General features: G+C 34.5%; 1 protein-coding gene across 6 annotated transcripts in view; it reads right to left on the minus strand.

Annotated features, from left to right (window-relative positions):
* LOC106663891 (zinc finger protein castor homolog 1-like) overlaps nt 1-26,578 on the minus strand; it is a 153,041-nt gene that overhangs the window by 50,250 nt on the left and 76,213 nt on the right. For all 6 annotated transcript variants that reach the window (XM_014389116.2, XM_014389115.2, XM_014389114.2 and 3 more), the window contains 2 exons: nt 21,189-21,782; nt 4,740-4,921 (listed from right to left, as the gene is read on the minus strand). In XM_014389116.2, the coding sequence (XP_014244602.1) occupies nt 4,740-4,921; nt 21,189-21,774 (768 nt within the window). In that variant the 5' untranslated portion in view covers nt 21,775-21,782. The remainder of the gene's footprint in view (nt 1-4,739; nt 4,922-21,188; nt 21,783-26,578) is intronic.

A 26,578-nucleotide genomic window follows, 5' to 3' on the forward strand; every position in this document is an offset into this window, starting at 1 on the left:
ATGGATCGAAGTCACGATAGCTCAAGTGGTAGAGTAGAGGCGTATTTAGCCGAAGTCGTGTGTTCGAATCCCGCTCGTGACGCTGACTTTTTTATCTCAACCAATAACCTTCCATAAAATATTAATTATTGAAAAATGTTAATTGGTCAATCGGACCACGAACTGTAATGGACTCTTAAAAATATTCTTTTCTCCTTAAATACGCTCAGTTAGGGTGGTAGAGTACTCGATATTCCTCCATCACCCACTACACATATTTTATGAGGGCCGTTGGGGTACTCAATATTCCGCCATCAGTCCTCTTACGGCCGTACGAGATTGGCTATAAAGCATGTAAAATCCTCAAATCAATTGAATATTACAGACTTACTGAAAAGATTAAAATCAAAATATTTACATTTATTGTTTGGCAAATTTAACCAGTTTTTATGTAACCAATACAATAAAACTATTGAAATAGATTAGAAAAAAGGCCAAATTATTCTATAGTTTTAGTATAGTTCTCACTGAATGTTTTAATCAAAAGATTGTCAATAGTGACCAATAGAAATAATTCTATTAAAACCAAGTGAACAGTCCAAAACACGGAGAATAGACAAACCCAGTGATCAGCTCAAGAGCAGTAGCGATGATGTCTACTTCGCGATGATACTGCTAAACAGTTGAATAAGAACTTGAATGAAAATAAAGCCTCAAAATTCACTTTCAAGATTTTATCATTATAAGTAGAGATTTTTATTCAGTGAAAACAACAAAGTGAACTAAGAAATTGTTAATTAATAAGCCGTTTTTGTAATTTGCAATATTAAAACAACCAAAATAAAGAATACGGTGAAAATCAACAAGAATAGACCGACCCAGTGAAGTTATCAGTTCAACATGAGTTTATCATTTCGTAGACTAGCCAAAACCACCTAGTTATACCTAACCTTTAATTTCTTCATTTTAGATTTTTGGTCTGCCCATTTTCGCTGATTTGGTCTGGCAGTCCCAACAGTGAAGATTTCATTGAAAATTTTATGATTTGGAAAATTAAAACAAAAAGACGGTAAAGGATGAACACCAGCGAAAATAGACGGTCTCAATGTGTAACAATTTAAAAGACCCTTTGCATAAAACGGGCAAGTCTCGGGAAAAAGGACTCCCCGGCTTCTCACAGGGAAAGAAAATACTGAAAAATCGACCGTACAAGTTCCAGATTCTGATTCTGAGTGTAAGATTAAGGAACGTGCAAGAAAAATATTTCTATGCAAAATTATTTTTTAAAAACTATGTTGTGTCTTCTCCAACTGTCTTTTCTGGTTGAAGAGAGGTCCAATATTCCAACTTTGCCGTGGCCAAGATCGTAGGTGCCAGATGTACAAAAAAATCGTATACTTTAGAACGTTTATGGAAGATTTTTCTGGTGTTCCACTTAAAACTTACAACTAATCTTGATTTTATCTATTTTCCATGGTAGTGAGTGCGATACCAATCGGTATGAGTAAAGTATCGAGTATTTTCAAGTACTTTTGCTATCGAATATTGCCATTAGATACAAATACTGTATCGAGTACTTTTTAGAGTATCGTGAAAAATACTCAAATAGATTTTTCATCGAGTGTTCAAGTAATATTGAATTGTTATTTTCCGTTCGAAACTTACCTTTTATCAAACTGGGAGTTGACTAAGTACTGTTAGGAGCGCTTACAAGCGGCATGTGACACAAAGTTAATCGAGATTTTGAATTGATGGTTAACTCTGCTGATAATTCTGATAACTCATAATTCTTTCCCGCATCGCACCTCGCACTTTTAATTTCAGCAATTTTTTGTAAAATGTTTTGTCTCCAAGTACGTAAAAGTATTCGCCTTCCTTCTCGTACCTAATCATGTCTCCTCCCAAAAGTAAGGCGTAAGGTTATTTTACTAAGAAAACTGAATTGACAGCATCTTGCAAACTGTGCGGGAATACGTCTAATCTTTCCAAACATTTGAAAAGAAAACACCCGTTGATCAATTTTCTCCAAACTCGATAATGATCAAATTGATTGAAATATCAATTTTGTCGAAATGTGTAGACAGATTTTCCTTGATCTTACCTACGCACCCTCTGTATGAAAAAATACTTCAAAATATGAAAAAAACTGCAAATTTTTTTTATTTTAACGTATTTTACTCACGAGTCGATAGCGAATAAGTCGATCATTTATGAATAAACGGCAAAGCACTCGTGTAAGTACTCGTTAGTATCGAATAATTTCTCTCGCTACTTCAGTAGTATTGAATATTTCTTTCGATACCAAATCGAGTACTGGCATCGACTATTTTCCGGTATCGCACGTCACTAATTTTCAGAATTTTAAGATATTCAAACAAGTATAACGTTAATTTTGTATTGTCGAATTGTCGCAATCTTTGAACCATTTAGGCGTATTTCAATAGAAACCGCTTTTTGGTTTTTGCCAATATTTCCAATTTTCACCCAGTTAGTCGTTTTATTTAACGGCAATTGAACATCCGGGTGAAAAATCTACTAGAACTTTTCCTCAACTTTAACCCCGGCCGTTGTTCCTTCAGAACTACCATTTCCGCGAAATGGCACACCGGAACTAACAGCAGGCCTATAAATTATGTCTAACAACCTTATAAAATGGCCTGATATTCCGATGTTTGAAAAGTAATTATATAAAATTAAAGAGTAAAGTTTTACTTGTTTGGTAAAGAGATAATCTTTTTAAAAACCCAGATTAACCGAGCAGCGGCATAGCTCTATTCAAAACCTGTTTTCATTATCATTTGTCATTAATTAAAAGCTCTAATTTTTCTCTGCGGCAATTCTTAATAAACAATTTTCGCTGTCTATCAAGCTTTTTCGTTATGCAGAGAAAAAATAAAAAGATCGAAACATTTCAGCAAACATTTAATTACTGAGAAATATCGATTGAAACGTTTATCGAGAGATATTAACAGAAAATGCTTAGCTTGCGTCTTCTCTCCCTGGGGTGATTTACCTTCGCCTGAACTACTTATTTCAATTTAATATAAAATAAATACTAATTAAAAATGTAAACGTAATTTTAGTTTTTGTCTGTTAACCCTTTCAGTCGTAATTTTTTGTTTTTTAATTCAATCTTTATAGAAATCCCCTCCCCCCCGGGGGTTTCACATTCGTTTTCTTTTTACAGTCGTTAACGAAAGTCTCAACTTGAAAAGGAAGCCCCTCGGCTGAATGGGCCACCAATTACGAAAAGTATTGCGTTTACACGTGACCGCTATAATGTTCCATAATATGAGATTTCACTAATATCGGCCATTATAGCGTAAGAAACCAGTTTTTATTGTTTATTGAGTAATATCTTTTTTAATGGTCCGAATCTGTTTTAATGGGTACGACAATTTTCTTCTAGGATAATTTCCTTCAGGAAAAATCTTATTTTTACCCAGTCCCAGAAAGCAAAATTACATTTTTACCACTCATATTCACTCGCTTTTTCAGAATTGTCCATTTCTGAAAAAGCGAGTGAATATGAGTGGTAAAAATGTAATTTTGCTTTCTGGGACTGGGTAAAAATAAGATTTTTCCTGAAGGAAATTATCCTAGAAGAAAATTGTCGTACCCATTAAAACAGATTCGGACCATTAAAAAAGATATTACTCAATAAACAATAAAAACTGGTTTCTTACGCTATAATGGCCGATATTAGTGAAATCTCATATTATGGAACATTATAGCGGTCACGTGTAAACGCAATACTTTTCGTAATTGGTGGCCCATTCAGCCGAGGGGCTTCCTTTTCAAGTTGAGATTATATCGAAAAATATAATAATTGATTAAAAATATTTGAACCTTTTTAAGTTTAGATTTATCTCTTGTACTATCAAGTCTGGATGTTTACCATTTTAAGAGACACCCTTAGAGGTATGGATGACTTTTGAATTTTATATATCGTATACGTAGTTAAAATTAATTTCTTTTTTTTAAAGATTTTTTAATCCCCCCCCAAACAACGAAATGCTCAATATTCCCATGCTTTTTTCTCTCTTTCAATCTCCCTCTTTCCCTCTCTCTTTTGTGAGCATCGTTTTCTTTGTAATTTGGTCGTTATCGATCAATTTGGCCTGATTATCATTGGTGTAACTGTCAGACGCGTTTGGCAATCTCACATTAGTTTTCTTTATCAAAAACAATGATCCCAATTGAAGAGCGATGTGTAATGAAGTGAATTTTGTCATGAGCAAAATACAGTTTATTTTAAAAAAAAATCTATACTGAAATGTGAAAAACATTTATACTTTATATATCTATACTTTATACAACAATAATCAATTTCATAGGTATCCTGCCTGCGTTCCAATTTTTTTTTTTTTAATTGAGTCTGTTTGTAGTACAACAACACTTCTTGAAACAAAGTTTTGTTGTGTTATCGAGCTTCACTGAAAATCTAATGGTACGGTGCACCCGTTTATTTCTGGAGCCCTCTTTGTTCCGCTTGTTTCCTATTTTGGGTTTGAGTGCTGCTTGAATCACTTAGTCTTTATCGAAAGAGCCGAAAGAAATATCTCAGCTGCACATGCACCCCGTTTGAAAATAACAAGATAATTTCCAGAGAGCAGTCGCTATCGATTAATTTTTTCCAACCTCCCGCCCGGAAGGGAAAAAAGACGTCGAAAAAACAGACCGGAGGGAAAAACTTCCTTCGCTTTGAACTTTGTCAATTGGTTTATTGCGTCGGCACTAAAACGATAAAAAGCACTCACCCTCGGTGGGAAGTTTTGCTGGGTCGGCGTGTGCGCAGGGATCAGCTTCGACTGATCCTTGTTTTTCGAGGGGCTCTGCGGAGGACTCCTCGGTGGCGTCGGGGGCTGAGATCCTTCAGGACTCTTCATCGGCTGCTTCTGTAGGACAGGAGCTCCTCTTCGCAAACTCTCCAATATTTTACCTGAAAAAATCAAAATTGAGAAATATAGTAAAATAATAATCAAAAAAATTATCGATTTTACGGTCTGAAGACCTACATCAATCAAAATATTACCTACATTATATTTCTCTCTCTTTTTTCTCCTCTACAGCTCTTCATAAATATTAAATATGACAATTACAAGGAGAAACATCTATTTTAATTCTATAATAGGCTTGGCCTCAAGTTTATTCATAAAATAGGAATCATGGTGATTAGTCGAGAGTGGGGCTTGCCTGTTCTGAAAGGACGTGGGGCCGTTTTGACAACGACGACTTATAAACACGAAGTGGGCATAATTTATGCGCACCAGACATACCGCTTTTAACTCTGGCAGGAGAGAAATTAAAGAGATCTAAAACTGAATACGAGAATTTCATTCTCTTCCTTGCAAGGATGTTTTAAATACTGATTAAACGTTGATGCTGACATGATGAATTTTCTCATCTAGGAAAATAATACTTAATGAAGTTCTAAACATATAAATCTTCATTACCATTAGAAGAAATGATCAAATACGATCTAAATTTTAGTTTTATCTAGTGAACTTTCTAACAGGATCTTCCTCTGATCAGGATTCAACTCAGGGCAGTTACAGATTTACAGATGTACTGTAGGTTCATTTTCTATGAATGTAACACCTCATCAGGAAACACTCAAAATAAAGGACAAGAACACATTGGCCATCCTACAGTCTGTAACAGTATGGAAAACCTCTGAATAGTAGAAATGTCAATTTTTTTGTATTTTTCTTTGGCACAATAAACGATATCTAAGTATTAAAAGGACCTCTAATTATTACATTAATGATTAATTGAATTGGAATGTTTCGGTAAATTTGTTTACTTCTCCCCACATGCAATTTTTAATTTAATTTATTTTTTATTGTTTTACGTAATTTTCGAGAAAAGGTATATTAACTAGGATAGAAAAGAATACTGAAGAAGAACTATAATTCACTAAACAATTATAAACACTAAGACCGATAAATATAGTCTTTTTTCTGAAATAGATAGTTCGTTTGAAATAGTTTTTCTTGATCTTCACATCTCTGGTGTTTTCAGTCTAAAATTTTTAATTTAATCGACTCCAAAAGGTGGACTTAAAAAAAGAAAAGAAGTGCTTGATTCTTACGAAAAGTTTGGGAGACTTAGTGTGAGATTATCAGCTAATAAAATTGAGTAAAACGCTATAAGGGAAAATGTACCAATAAGTCATTAAAAATGTACATTTAAATCTACTCCTCAAATTTAGTATCTAGATGTACAGATGCAAGCAGCCATGTGTTATCAGATGATACAAAATCTCTTTTGGAGGTGTCCTCTACCTCTCAACTACAATTTACAAGTGTTAGGATAAAATTATACATTTCTTGCGTTAAAGTTGATAGTTTTGTAATAAAAATATAATAATAAGGAGAATCTAAATAAAACATCTAAGAAAATGTAATTGTGAAGTTTATTCATACTGTCTGCGAGGTGGTTCGACTGAAATTTGATTTTATCGATTTGTTCTGCCTCTTCTAACACTGAGGATAATCAATAACGACCAGATTTTAAAGATTGTTTGTTAAAATTTTAGGACATTTTGGGGTATTTGATTAGATTATCATTACACTGACTTCAGCAAAGCTTTTGATAAAGATAACCGTGAACTTCTCTGCTCTAAGCTAGAAGCGATTGGTCTTCATGGGGCCTGCTGGAATTGTTGAGAGATTTTCTGATGAACAGAACTCAAATTGTAAAGATAGATAATATGGAATCAGAACCAATGTCTGTTACCTCTGGTGTTCCACAAGGTGGCCACATATCGCCTTTGTTATTTAATTGTTATTTAATATATTGTTAACAGTTTTACAAATAGTCAATTTAAGTTGTTCGCGGACGATCTCAAAGTATTTAAAATAATAAAATTTATTGAATTCTGTGAAATGTTACAAGACATAACTAATCTAGTCAGATGGTGGGATGTAAATTATACGACTCTAAATATTGATAAATGCAATGTTGTCCGTTATCATAAGAAACTTAGTCCATTACAATTTAACTACAATGTCTGTGATATAGAACTAATAGCTTTAAATAATATCAAAGGCCTAGGTGTAATTTTTGATTTCTCTCTTTCTTTTAGCCTGCATATTGAATCTATTGTTAATACATGTTTGAACCTACTTGGTTTCTTGAAAAAAAAATACGAAGGACTTTAATAGTATATTTTGTCTAAAAATATTGTTTTTTACTCCAGTAAGGCCACTCAGTAGACGATCGTAGATCATCTATTGATAATGTTTTTCTTGTAAAACTTCTAAGGAATATGATTAGTTGTCCTGAATTGTTAGAGAAGATACCTTTTAATGTATGATAAGATGACCGGATTCACTCCTTTATTCCTTATACCATTTTGTAAAACGAACTATCTAAAAAATGCTCCCATTCCTAGAATATGTACTAAAGCCAACAACTTAAATCTGGACTTATTTTGTTCATCTTTTATCAAAATTAAAGCTGTGTAACTTCACATACTTTGAGTATGTGTACTGTTGTAAAATTGGCTGCTTGCCGTTGATGTAATGACTAAATACATAAATAAAATAAATGATGACATCACGATATTGAGGATAGTCGTTTTTAAATTACCGAAATACTTTTTTTTTTTTTTTTTTTTTTTTTTTTTAAACGAATTTAACGGTAAAGTTTTGATATATTAGCTGTTATAGTCTATTATACGATAAGTGGTCGGGGGTCCGTGGGTAGGAAGCGTAACGGAAGGTTGCTCGATGACAGTACACACACGAGACTTCCTAAAAAAGGGAACCCTTGGGCCGTTTATATGGCTTTTAACCTGTCCCCTATTGAGATATGAGAAGATCAAATCGAACCCTACTCTTTTACCTTCTCAGTCGCGTTTTTTTTTCTTTAAAAAAAAGGACCCCCTAACAAAAGGAGCATCCCCGCCGCAGATAAAGCGGAATCCCGCGAGGGGAGGATCGAAAGAATCCCGACAAAAATTCACCGGCGGCAAGAAAAAAGGGGGGAAGACTTGTGAACTTTTACCTCCGCCGGGGTAAAAAACACTCGAAGAGTCTGGGAAAGTGTGTGAACGAGGGGTGCCGTGATGGGGGTAAAATCGAGTTTTGGGGTGAAACCGTGGGGTTAAACGGGCCCAAATGAGTTGATTGCCTTTGTGAACCGGTTCACGGTCGTTTGAACCCGACTAGGGGGGAGATTGCCTATACTCAGGTTAAAACTAATCCAAGATGACAAGTGAACTCATCCGATAACCACATATTTAGTCCATGTTCAACAACAGACTTTATCAAAACGACTGCTGGGGCAATCGGGTCACAGAACCGACCAACGTGCACAGCAACCCAACCTTCCAACGATCAATTACAAATAATAATCTTTTCAAACTAATAAAGCTTCATTTCTTTTTTTAAATATCCACAGTTTGAATAAGCGCTCACTAAAAATTTTTAGTTTATTCTGTTTATACACGCAGATAATGAAAAACTTGATAATTATATAAACAAGCTCACATTAAGATAGGATTTCAGTCAGAAACTTGTTAGTATGTAGATAGAATTTCATTTAAAAAAAACTGAAAATATTTGATTTCATTGTGTTAAAAAAATACATATTAAAATAAAAAGGTAGTTTGAGATGGGGAGTTGGTGGACGAGTGGATCGAAGTCAAGATATTTTAAGTGGTTAGAGCAGCGGAGTATTGAGCTGAAGTTCGTGGGTTCGAAACCTGCTCGTGACACAAATTTTTTTCATTTCAACTAATACCTTACATAAAGATTAATTAATTGAAAGACGTTATTTGATCAATCGGACAACGAAAAATAATGGGATTAAAATAAAAAGTTCGGAAATTCTTTACTGCATGTCTTTAATCTGCTTCACAGCACTTATTATTTATCCATTAAATATATGTATAGCTTTAATAATTATTTGAAAAAAAAAATGTATTCTCTGTTTGGTGAGGACAAAATGCTTTCATGGGAACACAGGATTTTATTAAGTTAAAAGAAACAAAGACATAACGGACACCGAACAACAGACAACAGATCTGTTTTATTAGAGAGGACATATGTTCTCCGAACAGCATTATATTATATATAAGGTTGTTTCTAATTAGGGATCGAGACTATTTCAGTTCAAAAAATACCATGAGAATGGAAGTTCGCAAGGCTTTGTCTGATCAAAGAAGGGCAGGGGTTGAAAGGACAGAGGGATAATCCTTTTTTTTGTGAATTTCCGGGTGGACAATCTCAATTAGAGTAATATCTGCCAGAATAAAGGAGGGGGCGATTATTTCCGGGCCAAGTGTCGTAAAAAGGGGTACTTGCCGATGTCGAAACTCGGCAGAACCGGCGTTGTTTGATATTAATAAAAAAATTGAAACGGAAGTTTTCCCGTCCTACGATGAAATTGTTTTATATTAAAACAATAAATTTTTCATCGGTACTAGGCGAAGAGCACGTGTATCGAGAAGTGGCCCCGGCTATTTGCAGAGGTGTCCCTTGACAAATCGACACGACGCCTGGGCACCGTCTAAAAAAAGTCAAAGAGAAGTAAAAGTTTGGCCACCTCTATCTCCTTGTTTCCCAGAGCCTGTGGCTTATTAGCCGGGGCAGGGCCTTAGGCCAACTCCTGTGGACGCAATTAAAAATCCCACAAAACCCCGACGACCGTATAAATCTTCTGCAGAGACAATGCCCACTACCATTTAAATTTATATCTCCATTAAAAATATCCTTTTCCTGTGGAATGCACATGTCGGCCTTTTTGTTTTTCTCCTCGGATTTTTTTTTCCTAACCGTCACGCTTTAAATGGTGTAGGACGTCTTGGCACTGGAGGAGGATTCTCGGTTGAAGATGATGATAACTCAAAATGTATGAAACGCCTTGGTTCTAATGAAGTGTTATATAAACAACCCACTAATTAACGTTAAAAACGATATCAAAGGTAACAGCTATTCGAAAAATGGACGCAATTATTATATTACTAAGCAAATTAGATGTTCCATTTCGCATTTAGGTGATAGTAAAACTTCGCCTTCAGCACTGACAAACACGTCCTACGAAATTGACATCCCAATCTTAAAAAGTTGACTGACCCTCCTGTTATAAACTTAAAAAATAGATGACAAGTCAGTACTCTCTAGATTGGCCTCACGCGATTATTTAACCCGGGTTATTATCCATTTGACGATTCAGCCCATTTATCACATAGAAGTTAGTGACATTAAAGATATTCAGTTCAAAGTGGTTCTGAATCAGAAAATAAATAAATTCGAACAAAAACCAAATCGTGACATTTACCATTTATTCCTAATTCGTAAATAATTAATTTAGATTGCCCAGAACTAAATTACATTGGGAAGTCTGTTTGGGTGGTCTGCCAGTAGATGGACTCTAGTCCATTAGGTGATCGTTAATGGTAATCTTTCGGTCCGCTTGTAGGTTATTGGTTGGATGCGTTTCCTCTAAGACAATGACCACTTAAGTCTGTCTAAAAAGAGTGTCTAACAAATGAAAAAACCTCGCAAAATTCGGCGATCCCAAAAATCTCATTTAACGGATCTTATCACGATAAGTATTTAGGACAATTAGAATATTTCGTGAACATATGTTTATACAAGATTTTTCCTTGAGTTATTTTGTGATCAACTTGAGTCAAACAGTTTGGCTGTTTACCATATTTTCCTTTTTAATTTTGGCAAAAATATTGATCGTTTAGACTTATTACGATTAGTAAAGTAAAAACCATGGACACCTATCGTCAAAGCAGACGAGATGGTTTCAGTTTATATATGTAGCTCATGTAACTATTTTTTAAAGTGTCATAGTTGTGTCATTTTCGTGAGCCTATCGATCATACTGTTCCGACTATTCTTGCCATCAGGGTTATAAACTGGGAGACACCTCAAAAGAAAATAACTGACAGAGAAAATCTAGGAAGACGTGAATAATCATGATCAAATTACAAAATTTTACTAGTTGAAGTTTGCAAAATTAGGAAAACGGTAAAAATTGATTAGGCATTAAGGTTTATTTGATAACAAGACAACGTTTTTGGTTGTTACAACAACAGAAACAAGATTGAAAACTTTTGACTCAATTTGAAATGTTTCCTCCAGGCGGCTTAACTTTATTTAGTTTAAACGCAGGCTTACCACACACTTTTGTTTTGTAAATATGTATAGGGAATAAAATGGTCATGAAATATCAACTGAGGTCATAACACTGATAATTATTTTTAGCAAAAACAAACGTAAAAACTTAAATTTAAGAGTAGGCAAATTTTCTGCTTAGTTCATACCTGTGTTCACTTTGAAAGATACCAAAAATATATGGTGAAATAGTTTATGATTATTCGGAAGGGTGCGGTCTGGTGTGACTTAGGTTTCAGAAAACATTTTCTTCATCGTGCCAACGTTTCGATCTTTATTGAGATCATCTTCAGAGCCTGGGATTTCTTTAAATTTAACAAATACATTTAGGATGTGGAAAAAAGTGAATTTATACAATGCAAAACAATATTTTTTATATTCAATCAAATCTATTCACTCAAAGTGTTTGTTTTCTGCGTGAGTAGAAATACTCTGATTGAATATAAAAATTTTTTTTTGCATTGTATAAATTTACTTTTTTCAAAATCCTACATATTTATTATATATGTTATTATTTATTATATTTGTTAAATTTAAAGAATGTTTGTAAATCCCAGGCCCTGAAGATGATCTCAATAAAGATCGAAACGTTGGCACGATAAAGAAAATGCTTTTCTGAAACCTACATCACACCAGACCGCATGTCACGATTTCCGTATACCAAAAATGAATATAAACAAATTTAACTAAATTCTATATATTTAAACTCAATTAAGAGAGCAACAAGAATGAATAAATAATAACTATATAATAATAGTCTACATGATAATATGTAAAAACAATGCTGGACTTTATTTTCAGAAATTAATCAATATTTTCGGCTCATCCTTCATCATCGCGATGGGTTTCTACTCCAATATTTTAAAGAAAGTCTACTGTACTAGATGATTGTGAAAGTTTAAAAATATTAAGTTAATATTTCTCCCTTATTTTCGTCCATTTGGCCTATTCTGAAATTATTTACGACAATCAAATCTTAATCAAAGTAAAAAGAAATACTTAGTTCATTATACCAAAAGTTAATATAAAGCAAACCAATTAAGTTGTTTACATTTAATTTCAATTATGAGAGCAATTAAAAATGAATGATGTATCGATAGAATAGAACGATGGGTTGAAAACGTAAACTGGGCTTCATTTTCAATAATTAAACATTATCTTTTGGATCATCCTAGGCAATCGCGACGTACACCTCCCCTAATTAATATTTTAAAGAATAAACGTTTACTGTACTAATTTATTGTGTTCGTTAGTTCAATAATGTTTGAATTTTTGAAGCATGCTAAGCACACTAATAGCTAAAGGAGAGAAAAATAACAAGCTACCAGGATCAGATTTAGAAAATATTTGTGTATATTTTCCATTGGTTTTTTTAAAGTAAATTAATACATGTGATAAATTTGGTTAATTCTATCCTTATAAACAAACGATAATTGTTTCTCTTAGTCCGACTAGTTAAATAGAATCAAACCTAGGGCACCCACCTATCACCAAAGTAGACGAGAAAGTCTCAATTTTTTTAAAGTGTCAGAATACTCTAGTTGTGCCATTTCTGTGAGGTCTGCGGGATGAGGAACCCGTTTGATCGTTTTCGATCCTGCTGGTCTGACTACACTCACCATCAGGGTTATAAACTGGAGGACATGATAAAAAGGCGTAATATAAGCGCCTAAAAGACTAGGAAGACGTTTGCCAAAATAGGAAAAGTACAAAACTCGACTGGGCATTCTGATTTAGGCAATTTTATACTTAATTTCAGTCCTGTCAATAATTTTAAATAATGGGCATATAGATTTTTTTTAATCAATAGTGATCATCTATGTGTCTGATCTTTCTTGTTGCCGCAACTACGCCATTAGGCATTTAGGCAGGAGTTATATACAAAAAATTGAAAGTGTTTTTGAGTGGCTTGACAAGTTATAATTTTCGGAGATATTTCAAAATTGTATCTGAAACGGGCTAGATAGAATAGTGAAAAGCGAGAATAGACAGTTGATCAGTTTTGACCATCGACCTCCTTCTACAAGAATTGTTTTTTTTGTTTGTTGTTTATGACCCTATTTTAAGGATATCGATGTTGAGTGTTATTTCCACGTGAATGGCCACCGTTGTTCCGTACTCTGAATATGGAAAAGTCACCTGGGACGGGGTTTGAAAAATGTAGTGCATTTATTTTTGAAAGAGGCGAACAATTATTATTCCGCCTCGGAATCGGTTTCGATTTGTGTGACCTATGGCAGGAAAGCGTTTTCTCCCGTTAGACGTCGTATCACTCACTCGCTCTCCGCTGGTAATTAATCATTTGACAATTGGTGAATGTGGAGACGTGATATTAAGGTTGGCGCCACGAGCACCGAAGAAAATAGACAAGTGGAAAGAGCCGGGCATTGTTGTGGCCGTCGCCACGGATTGTCTCCTCCCTCTTTTCACCGGGGCCGATTTATTTCCTTGTGAATTATCACGGGGCGATTTTTTCCCTGCCGTGTCCCCGGGGGTCAAGAGATTCGGCCACGTGTTTACCTAATAAGGGCGTTTACCATCCGTCACACTTACAAATCGCCCCTGCCCGGAGGGATGATTTGCCTATTAGGGGGAACGCGACCTCCCGAAACTTCTCGGGTGCCTTTTCCCCGTTTAACTTTATTTCTCGCCTTTTTTTCTCTCCATGCGACAAAGGGGACGGTAGATTATCGTTCTCACGTTTTTCTAAGCCGGTAAAAAAATCATGAACGGATTTTGTTTACTTTGCCTAGATTGCCGGTTTGGATTGGATTTTTCGTCAGCGGTCTGAACGGCGGTTTGATCATTACTGATCATATCTGGAGTGCGATTCGTTTTCCTCGCATCACTGCAAGTCATTTATAATATCAGTAAAAATGATTTATAACATCATAGATACAAACGAAATCAAGTTTTTTCTCTTTATGTAAAAACATTTTTATTTACTTTTTTTTCAATTATAACTTCAAAATCTATCGATCTATGATATCAATAAAAACAGAAAATTGAAAAAAGATTTTAATAACCATAATTTATTGTGTAAAAGCTTGAAGTTTAATAGGAATTCTTTCTACAAAAATTATTGACAGTCTGTTTCGCGCATCCGTGCGTCGTGTAATTAATTTAGGCAGGTTTTAGATCCCCACACGCAACAAAAACAATTTCATTATTAGGAGAATTCATATTTTTTAAACCATAAAAATATTCTACCGATATACATAAAACAAATATGCATACTTTTTGGAAGAAGTTGAGGAGGAAGAAATAGGGTTAGTTAAATCTTCCTGTCGCACAAATCATAAAAGTTTCAATTTTAGCATAATTACATTCCTAATAGTTAAACGTTTGTCAAATTACGTTGTTTTTTTCACAATTCACTCAGTTATAAAATCTGCCTATTGAAAAATTGAAATCTTAATCGAGTATGTGGGGTTTTGCTTGAAGCAATCAGTCTTTTATCTAAAATGAAGCAGCCAGCAAGCACAAATGGACTGCAAAAATATGTATAAGGAAGAAGAAAATTAATATATTTGCGAATATTTTAGTCAGATGGGTTTAACAATATCCTAAAATTTAAATCTTAATTGTGTATTTTAGTCCAAAATTGATTATACCCAATCCATAAAGAAAAATCACGAGGGTGAGAACAAGTATAAAACTATGATTCATCATTCAACCAGTACAAAATGCATCCATCCTCGTTGATATTTCCCAATAGCCAACAATGAACATTTTTGAACATTTTGAATATTTTCCGATTTGAGTGGCTAAACGCTGTTAAATAAAGTATTGCTCACTTAGTTAATTGTATAATAATAGTAATATCCAATTTTCATAAATTTAATGAATTAACATATTTTCAAACGTACATTTTATAAAAAGAATTAAGAAAAATTGTTATACGTTTTTGTTGTTATAATACGAGTAGAAAAAATAGGAAACTGATAAAAATGGATTAATTCTTTTTCTGTTTTTGTTTGTCTTTCCACGTTTTGTAAATTTGAATTTCCAAATCTTCGATACACAAACACATACGAAAACTATTTGACTTCATTTCACATCATCAAACACAATAGTTGAAAAAAAAAATGTATCTGATATTATGGTTTATTTGAGAAGTTAAGTATAACAACAGAGAAAAAGTTGAAAACTTATGAACTTTGAAATGTTTCTCCAGGAGGATAAACTGTCCGCCTTTACTTTAGAGCAGGCTCATCAGTCATCACATAAAATGATTGTCAAACATAAAGCGAGATCATAACGCTGATAATTTCAAACTTGATTTATGCATCTGGTTACAGCTTGTACTTAAATTTATTTCAAATTATTTACCAAGCCCCTATCGATCGAAGCAAACCAATATAATTTTGTCCTGACTATATGTATTATTAACTTATCATTATTTTGGTAAAATATTGTTTGAAAATAACATGAAAAGAAGAGAAAATATAAGACAATTCAAGGACTGTTAAAGATAACACACGGATAGGTGAAAGGTCAAACTTTTAGTTTTATAAACATTAAAATTGAAATTGTCTTTTTTTATGAATATTTCAGGCAGAGTAATTCTATTTATTACGAATTAAACATGAAAATTAGGACGTTTGCATTGCACAAGTGCTTAATTTTTGAAATCTGGGTTTCGAAAATCGTAAAGCATAACATACGTACAAACTTTTTTAAAAATTATCTTTTTTTTCTCGCTTTAAGATAAAACAGCAAAGTATTTCACAATTTATTTCGAGTTTTAGTCTTAATGAGAATTCGACCAAAAAAAGAGACACGGACTAGATATTTTTCGCCTTTCTGTAAGGATACAACGTGACGTCACTGAAGAAAAGGCAGGATATAACAAACAGGAAGACACGTAGGTATACGTAGACAGAAAGTCTGATCAGACCCTTTGCCGCTTTCTTAATCAGATATATACTAAATGCCAGTGCGGACCGATCCCATTAATATGTGCAACGGTCCCCTCTATGGTTCCAGACGTGAACGAAATTCAGAACCGTTCAAAGAGCAGAAAAATGCTTTTTAAACAAACACCCGTGGAATTTTTTCACACTCCGGTATCTAGATATAAACGAAAGAAAAAAAAATCAGGAATAATTACTGCAGATGTAGATGTTTACGCGAGTGGGAAGTACTGTTATTCTCCAGTGGAAGACAATGCCTTTTTGAATTGACTCTGATGTATTTATAATTGTAGGTTTGACATTTGCCGCTCTAGACAATTTATCCAGGCTAAATAAACTAGTTTACATACATTTCACTAATTCTAGGCTGAGTGTATCAATTGACCCAATGGTAATACCAATGGGTATTTGTAATGAGCATGAAATAGTAAGAAAAAACTAATTTTTTAACGTTTGCCTATTTAGAGCGAATTAAAAGAACTCTATTCATCTTTTAAAATCAAACTTAAAAACAACATGGGAAACTATGAAATTAATCGAAAAAAGCTTGATTAATTAATTGAACAAGATTTTTTTTTTTAACGAGGGTTCGCAACAGCAGAGTTATATCAACCCTCGGGGTGCCGGTGTTTTTGAATAAAAGCCCATTTGTAAGTATGTCGAGTTCGAATGCAGGGCCGCTGGATTCGAACCCGGGACCTTTACATTACAGTGATGAGCGCCGTGTCAACGCCTAAACCCTTGCGGCCACCGACGCCCCTTAAGATTGATGTTTTAGATGCTGAATGAAAAGTTTTCAAATTTCAACATGTCTTTAAAGGTTCATAAGATGTTGGGCTTTAAGGATTCATTGGAAAAGTAAATTTAATCAAAATTTTGCTCTTAGTACATACATTTTCCCCCAATTTAAAAATTTAGTTAATAAAATTCTTAACAATTAAAAAATGATCGATGAAGAATGGTAGTAAGATTGCCTGTTCCCTGTAAATTTTTATTGCTGTTTTGATTATTTTGTCAATTAAATTGTTCAGTTCATTTTGTCTCTTGTACAAACGGAAATACTATGCGAGAAATAATCAGTAAAAAAGACCATGTTTTAGTCTTAACGCTTAAAAATAAAAGTTCGACCTTTAACCGATACGTGTGTTATCTCCAACACTCCCTCAATTGTCTTATTTGCATTGTCCCTTGTTAGCCCCACAATTTTCATGTTATTTTAAAACAATATTTTACAAAAATAATCAACCAGATGAAGTTAGGACCGAACCAAATTTATCAAAATTTCATTGGCTTAGTTTATATTTTGTTTCAAAGCCTCAAATTTTGTTTATCTAAATTTGAATCTATTGGCTTGTTATTTTTCTTTATGTTGTAACCAGAGGTGGCAATAAAGTATGAAACATTAGTGTGCTTAACTTGCTTTTTTTTTTTTTAAATCAGTAATTATGTTTAAACTTTTTAAAAATTAATTAGGGGAGTTGTACATCGCGATTGCCCAGAATGCTTCGAACATAATGGTTAATTATTGAAAATAAAGCTCAGCACTGTTTTCGTTTCATAATTCTAATGTGTCTACATGTACTCATTCTTAATGACTCTCATAATATTGAAATTAAATGTAGCAAACTTAATTTTTTTTTTTTAACGAGGGTTCGCAATTGCAGAGGTTATATATTATATACCCTCGGGGTGCCGGTGTTTTAGAAAAAAAAGCCCATTTGTAAGTATGTCAGGTTCGAATGCAGGGCAGCTGGATTCGAACCCGGGGCCTTTACCTTACAGTGATGAGCGCCGTGTCAACGCATAAACCGTTGCGGCCACAGACGCGCTTATTAAATTTGTTTGATTTATATTGATTTTTGGTATCTCTCGAACTGGGCCAAGGTGTGAACTAAGCATGCATTTCTTTGTGCCTTGATTAAATTTTTTACAGAATTGTTTTTTAAAATAATTTTAGAATTGGCCGAATATACTAAAATACAGGAGAAATAGCCTGCTAATATTTTTAAAAATATACAATAATATAGTACAGTACACTTTTTTAAAATATTGGGGGAAGAAAAACGTCGCTTTGTTCTAGGATGATCCGAAAATAATGCTTAATTATTGAAAATAAAGCTCAGCATTATATTCGATTCATTATTCTAATGGGTCTACATGTATTCATTCTTAATTACTCTCATAATTGAAATAAAATGTAATCGACTTGTTTTAATTTGTCTGCTTTGTGTGGTATCTTTCAAATTGGACCAAGGTATAAACTAAGCATGCATTTCTTTGTGCTTTGATTGTTTTTTTTTTTAATAATTTTAGAATTGGCAAAAGATACTAAAATAAGGGAGAAATAGTCATTTAATATTTTTTTAAATTATACAATAATATAGTACAGTACTTTCTTTAAAATATGGGGGAAGAAAAACGTCGCGATGTTCTAGGATGATCCGAAAATAATGCTTAATTATTGAAAATAAAATTCAATTAATTAAGGTTTTAAGTTGTCATAAAAAAGTCAGTATCACGAGCGGGATTCGAACCCACGACCTTCGGCTTGATACGCCGCTACTCTGCCACTTGAGCTATCGTGACATCCATCCCCGGGGCACTAACTTTCCATCTCAACCCCACCTTCGAATTTTCCCTCCTTTTTGCCATTTTTTTTCTCAACTTAAAACCTTAATTACTTGAATGTTATTAATTGGTCTAGCGGAGCACGAAAAATAGTGAATTTAATGATTTCAAATGAAGTATACGTCACTAAAGCTCTCCGAGGCCATTTCATTTGTCGCCGAGAATCAAACATATTACACGACATTTGAAAAATGGCAAAAAGGTGGGCTGAGATGGGTAGTTGGTGCCCGAGTGGATCGAAGTCACGATAGCTCAAGTGGTAGAGTAGCGGCGTATCAAGCCGAAGGTCGTGGGTTCGAATCCCGCTCGTGATACTGACTTCTTTATCTCAACTTAAAACCTTAATTAATTGAATTGTATTAATTGGTCAAGCCGACCACGAAAAATAGTGAAATTATTGAAAATAAAGCTCAACAATGTTTTCGTTTCATAATTCTAATGTGTCTACATGTGCTCATTCTTAATTACCCTCATAATTGAAATTAAATGTAACCAACTTAGTTAAATTTGTCTGCTTTACATGTTATCTTGCAAAATTGGACCAAGGTATAAACTAAGCATGCTTTTTTTGTGCTTTTATTAAATATTTTACAGAATTGTATTTTTAAATAATTTTAGAATTGGCCAAATATACTAAAATAAGGGAGAGTCATTTAATATTTTTTAATTTATATAATGATATAGTACAGCATATTTTCTTTAAAATATTGGAAGAGAAAAACGTCACGATGTTCTAGGATGATCCGAAAATAATGCTTAATTATTGAAAATAAAGCCCACGCATTGCTTTGATTTCATAATTTTATTGTGCCTATATATTACTCCTTCGTAGCTGCTCTCATAATTGAGATTAACTGTAACAAATTTAGTTAAATTTGTTTATATTCGTTTTTGGTAATAATCAACTTGAACCCAGGTAGGAACTAAGTATACTTTTTTTGTGATTTGATGAAATCCTACAGAATTCTCTTTGGTTTGTAAATAATTTCAGAATGGAAAGAAATTATGTAGAATTATGTTGTAATGTCAAAATATTGTAAAAGTAGGTTTTTACATTTATTTTTGTTATGTTGCTCGTGAGCTTAACCATTTAAAGTCGACTGAGAAGGAATAGAAAACCCAAATTAAAACTAAAAGTAAAACAGAAGAATGCAGATAATACAATACCCTTTGTTTGACCTCAATAGTAATTCTTATGCCTTAAATTATTAATTTTTTTAAAGCGACTCACGCTGCGTTGCTCAATGGTTGATAGACAGTGTTGTAGCCGAGCGGCCCAGTAGGCCCGCCACCATTAATCATTCCAGAAACAAATGGAAGAAAGGAGTTTCAGACCAAATCATTATAAATATGACTTTTTTTTTCTTATAAACAAGAATAGATTGTTTCCTTTTGAGCTGCCCCCTCCGGGCAAAAAGCGCTCGCCCTACAAAGACCGGCCGTCAAGTCCCTACCGGGGTCTTTTTGTGATACAAAATCTCAAGGACTCCTAGGGCTTTTTTCAAAAAGCTGATTGTAATCCCGGCCAACTCTTTCGTGCCATTATCCGAATTGAATAAGTGAAGTCGGGGGTTTCAATTAGCGGAGCTTTTTTGCTTTCTCGCCCGTTTCAGAAGTCTCTGGATGCAGGTGCATCCTAAGGCGGAATTATCATTACTCCATCGTTAGAAACTCTAAACGATCTTGATCTTTATTTAATGGTTTCTCTACCTAACCCCTTGCGATACCCCGACACACGTTCTAAATGATACAACGTTGTAAATATGAAATTCCAAGGTCGACAACAATTTCGGCATAGACGTGGGCTTTTTCTCCAAAATTATTTACACGACCGAGAGGGCCTAATGAACCTTCGCATTTTCCTGTTTCTCGCGTTATTTATAAACTTAGCCACAAATTACCCGGCAAGGTGAACCACCACGGGATACTTTAACTTGTAAATTTCTCTTAAAGTATTATCGGTTTTTCATAGAGCAATCTGTCAAAATTAGATATAGAAATCGTTTTATTTTCAAGGTCTTACTAAATTTAAGCTGGCAAGTGCAATAAGTGGAAAGCCACTAGGAACTAACGAGTCGAACAAACAAAAAAACTATCGAAAGATAATAGTGATCAAATTATTATATAAGCACTCTTTCACACAGTTAGCACAACAAAAAAGAATCATTCCAACCTAACTTGAAACTAATGGGATTCTTTAGCAGGAAGGACAGCATGGTAGAAGTGTTTACATACTTGAAACCTTCCATGTACATACTCAAATAAATTTATAGTTTCTTTAAAAAATTATGCACCAACTTTGCCCAGTGAACTTTGTGAAACACTTTTCTCTCTATTTTCATATCGGAATTGTTATTATTCAGACGTCCTATTTTGTTTTATTTACTAATTCTTTTTAAATTAATAAACGGGTTATTCTTTAAATTTTTTTATATTGCAATAAAAATAACTGAGATTAGGCACGAACCTTAATATTTTTAAACTGATCATGCAGTGACAACAAGAAAATGAACAAAAAAAGTACCTGATGAAAAGTTTGCGATGGGAACGTTGTTCGTAATTGATTCTGCGACTTCGGCACTGTTTAAACCGTAAATTTCCAACAGTTCTTTCATTGTGTTTTGAGCGTACTCCCTGAGATCGGAAGCGTCGGTCGGCTGATGGTGTAAGAAATCTTGCTGTAGGAAGTACTGGTGGGATGGCTGGTCGTTGTAGTGTCCGGCCCACTTGCTTCCTTCGCTGTCCGAACTGTCGTCGAAATCGCTGTGCTCTTCCTCTTTTCTGTTGGGTTTCGAGCTGAGGTCCATGGGTGCCGGTTCGTCCGTGCTGCATCTCATCCTCTTGGTCTCGGGAGCGCTGTTGGAATCGAAACTACTCAGGTCCAAGGCGTACTCCTCGTTTTCGTTTCTGCTGAGGGAGAGAGGCGCCTCCTCGCAGTAGGTGATATTCCTCGGTTGGAAGTTTTTCCGTTTGTTACGCTTCGTCTGCTGAAAGGAGCGGATCAGCATAGGAGTTTCGATGTCGGAGTCGTCCGACATGGTGTCCACTCCGTTCATCGACAACCGGCTCCCACCAAGGAACATCGACTCGGTCTCCGCCATGTTCACCATGGAAATGCCTGAAAAAACAAAACAATATATTAATAACTTTTAGACAGATAAGTCACAATCATGAAACATTGTCCTACTATCACTAATTTAAAAAAAATCACAGATCAATTTTTTCTTAAAGGATGGTAACTCGTAAAAAGGTCGTTTTCGAATTATTAGACTAGGTCATGAGATGATTTTGTGATGTAAGTTTCTTGCAGACTGTCGCATATTGGTAAATCCGCGATGTTGCAGCCCCACCCTTCTCACTTTCCTGCGAATCTCTATCCCCCCTCAGGGCCTTTTGTGTAGTTTTTGGGTGCACTTACTATTGGTTACCCCGCTGGAAAGGTGGAGCTACCCCTATTGTGCAGGTTCCGAAGGGTGTTTTAGGGGAAATTTCGACAGAAACGCTCTCTAGATTCAAACAATTCCAGATTTTAACCAGTTGGGCGCCGTCCGGCGAAGGATTCGGACGTATTTCTTGCATCTCCCGGTGATTTTTTTTGTGATTGTTGCGTGTTGGTGAATCAAGTCTGCAGAAAAATGCCCAACAAGTCCGGGTCGCGGGTTTGAATTACAAGGACTCTGAAAGACCGGTGCCCTTTTATAGACTTCGGACTGCTTGGCGCGGCTTAAAAAAGTCACGAGCCGGTGAAATGAATTTGGAAATCTCCGAGTGGACTGCCCTCGGTCTACAGCGAAGTATCTTCACTTATTGTCGACCCGTTTTTGTTATTCCGTTCGGATTCGACGAAGGATCCGGGTCATACGGACCGCCCGATTAAGGAAATCGTCGCTTCTGAGAAGACGACAGTTTTATTGAACTTGACAATGTAAGTTATACAAAAAGAGAACCGAATTAAAAGAGACGGATAACTGGAATCGAACAATGAGAAGCCGTAAGCGGATCTGTCGGAAACAAAAGGCTCATTGTTTCTGTATAAGTTGAAAACACTGAACGCGTTATTTTCATGGGCGTCGGTCGGGGGTGGTCCATTGAATCCAAATTCGAAATGGACCCATGGTAGAACTCTACTTTTCAATTTACATTGCATTTGTAAGAAATCAACATTTCAATCAATTAATTGGACATTAAAAGGAGGGAAAATTCGAAAGGTACGCTAAAGTGGGAAGATGGTGTCCAAGCGGATCGAAGTCATGATAGCTCAAGTGGTAGAGCAGCGGCGTAAATTCGAATATCAGAATCGAATCCTGATTACACGACATTTGAAAAATGGCAAAAAGGAGGGAAAATTCCGAAGGTAGGTTGAGATGGGAAGTTGGTGTCCGTGCGGATCGAAGTCATGATAGCTCAAGTGGTAGAGCAGCGGCGTATTTAGCCGAAGGTCGTGTGTTCGAATCCCGCTTGTGACACTAACTTTTTCATTTCAAGCAATACCTTACATAACGATTTATTAATCGAAAGAAGTTATTTGGTCAATCGGACCACGAAATATAATGGATTTAATAAGTAAAACGAAGTATATCTTCACTAAAGCTGTCCGTGGCCATTTCAGTTGTCTTCGAGAATCGAATCCTGATTACTCGAATTTGAAAAATGGCAAAAAGGAGAGAAAATTCCGAAGGTAGGTTGAGATGGGAAGTTGGTTCCGAGTGGATCGAAGTCATGATAGCTCATGTGGTAGAGCGGCGTATTTAGCCGATGGTCGTCGGTTCGAATCCCGCTCGTGACACTGACTTTTTTATCTCAACCAATACCTCACATAAAGATTAATTAATTGAAAGAAGTTAATTAGTCAATCAGACCACGAAATATAATGAATTTCAATCAATATTGGGGCAATCTTTGCCCATTATCTTCTTGAAAAAGTGATTTTGAAAACTGTTCTTCTATAGTGTTGTTTTGAAGGATTGCAAATTTTTAAGAATGGTAATGGTATAAACAATTGTATTTTGATTAAACATATATATTCTCATCTCGATTTTATTGAAGAAAATTGAGAAATCGGATCGTAATTTCGTCTCTACCAACCTTGACACGAAAAGGCTTCAATAGCCATTGTTAGACGGTCTTAATTAAAAATTGATGGTTGCGTCTAGAACGACGGCATCAAAGTACGTCAAAAAAAATTATCCCAAGGCCGAAATTATTGGAACGGAGACGCCGTAATTAATCCATAATCAACATATATGAGTATTTGAGGTTTTCGGTCGTAATCAAAGTTGACGAGGGTTGTTGGCAGTTCAGGGGGTAAAAAGACGAAATATCCGAGGGTCTTTGAACGAGTCCACGACGTCCGGACGGGCAGGCTCGTCTCGGCTGTTTAAGCCCCGATTGACAAAACACTCCGGGAACCCCCTTCTTCGACCGGTCCGACAACTCCTCAATAATTTGTCAACTTATCTTAATGTCTTTTTTCCTGGCCGTTTTCCCCTCCCGATCGAACTCTGGCCCATTCCTGGCCGTCTATTGTACCCTCAGACGGAACCCCTCCGCTACCGGAATACTATCGGGACATTTTCATGCATATTAATAGCATCAATTTATTTCTCGACACGTATTTATGCTGTTTCAGGCGTTATACTTTATTAATTATCCAGGGCTCCTTCTTTATTAATATTATGAACTAGTTGGAATTCATTTGAAAGCGTCCATAATACTTTTTTTTGTAGGTCGTTATTTATAACTGAAAAAAACATCGCCCAATTTTAATTTAATATATTTTTTTATTTATCATAATTTACTTTATACCTTTCCATTCCATTTCCATAAATAGATGATAAAACAACCAATACCTCATAATTTTGCTTATCGTATAAATAAATTCTGCTGTATTCTGTAAAAAAATTAAAGTTAAAACTTAAAAAGATAAAACGTCCTTACACCATTTGTTATAAACGAAAATAATCAATTAATTCAAAAATTGTTGCATTTATGGCTTCTTTTTATTTTTGTTATAATTTTTTACATGTATACATGTTATAAATAATATATAAAATGTATTTGCGTACATGTACAAAAAAAACAATTACATAATTAATATATAATTAATCACTTTTAAATTTTATAAAAATTTATTTATTTTCTGATTTCCCCCTTTTACTATCCTTCTTTTCTTCCATCAAGAACAATCTATAGTGTTAATTACAATTTTAATAATGTTCATAGAGATTTAGTCAAATATTTTTTTTTCATGAAATCAGATCTTTGTGCTTACGTTCTAAAAGGATGAAAATTATGTAGCAATCAATTCTTATAGAAATTTTGGCAATTCTTTGAGTAAAATAAATTTACAGGAATAATCTGGATCTCAGTATGGTCTGGAGCCAAAAAGAGATTGATTTATTATCTACTAAGCTTTCGATCTATTTTAGGAATCTTAAAGATGTCGACAAATTGACATAATTGTACACATAACTTCAGTGTACCTTGAAGATGTTGGGTCAGAGTCGGTCTTAAATAAATTTAGAGCCCGCCATTAAAAATTTAATTATGCCCTGATAATGACCTTGAAATAGGTCTAATGCTTGGCAGAATTGGCTTATTCATCCAGACCATACCGAGATCCAGATTATTCATGAGTAAAAACTTGTCGATATATCTACTACATTAAACATAAAATATACTGATCTTATGATGACAATATTATCCATTTATTAGTACGTATAATGGGACCACGAAGGTGTGTTTAGAGCTTGAATTTGTCGCCCTAGCGGTTTTGGGTTCGAATGCCGGCGTAGCCAATGGAATTTCGGTATGCTCGCTCGTCCGCAACACCCAACGTTAAGAACGAAATATGACAGGAATTACTTAACTTATTACTTAGAAACTAGCAGGTTTTGTCCAAATCAAAAAATGAACTCATGACTCGAGTTAATATTTTCATATTATTTTATTCCTGAATCAAATTCAGGATGATTTTCGACCTTTGGAAAGATTTCAACTCATTTTTGATTACAAATAAGACAATTATTTTTCAACGGATGGCGATGCGAGTCATTTGTCCGAATATCGTTAGAAACATTTTAGCATGTAAAGGTGTACACAGTTGAAAAGATCCTTTTTAAATAACTCTGATTCTGTTATTTCCACTAAAAACCACAACCTAACCACTAAAATTTTGGTATGAAAAGAAAATAATAAAATTTAACCTACTTTTTTTTCAAGATGTAATACGCTTCCATTACCGCAAGATTCTTCTAAACCAAACCATCATAAATCCTCTAATCAAGAAACTCTCATCCCGACGAATTCCATCCAACCTTCCTCGACTAAATTGGCGATGGCCGGGGTGACAGTGACATTTCTAATGACACAAGTCTTAATTAAGTAGACAACATTGTTGGCATCACTGGAGTACTGCCAAAGGGTAGATTCGTCACTCCTGTTTTTTAATTATACATAAATCTTTTCTCAATGCCTCAAAATATGAATAATCTATCACGACGAAATTTAAATGAATTTGCGATAGAATATAACATTTTAAAGAAAAATTTGATTTAAGACGTTTGTTTTTTAGAAGATGTTCGTCATTGTTCTGCTATACTGACATTAAAATTTACAATATTTTGATCATACTTAAAAGTTCGAAGGAAAATGACTCGGTGATAAAATATATTGTTACTTGTTTATCTTTCAATGTTTTTTAAACTTTTTAAACATAAAGATAATGAAAAATCGCTTGTTTACTCATGTGCCACTTAAGAATGTGGTTTATCGTCTTATAAACGATGAATTTTCCCCCCTTTCGGAACTTCGGAATCTAAAAACCTTATCCTTGAGAAATTTCCATTTTTTTCTCTCTTCTTTCTGTAGATTTACGTAATTTTATACTTGGGTGTTACAATCACATTTTCAGCA

This window comes from Cimex lectularius, unplaced genomic scaffold (genome assembly GCF_000648675.2).
Source record: "Cimex lectularius strain Harlan isolate CLEC.00 unplaced genomic scaffold, Clec_2.1 scaffold136, whole genome shotgun sequence".
NCBI lineage: Eukaryota > Metazoa > Arthropoda > Insecta > Hemiptera > Cimicidae > Cimex > Cimex lectularius.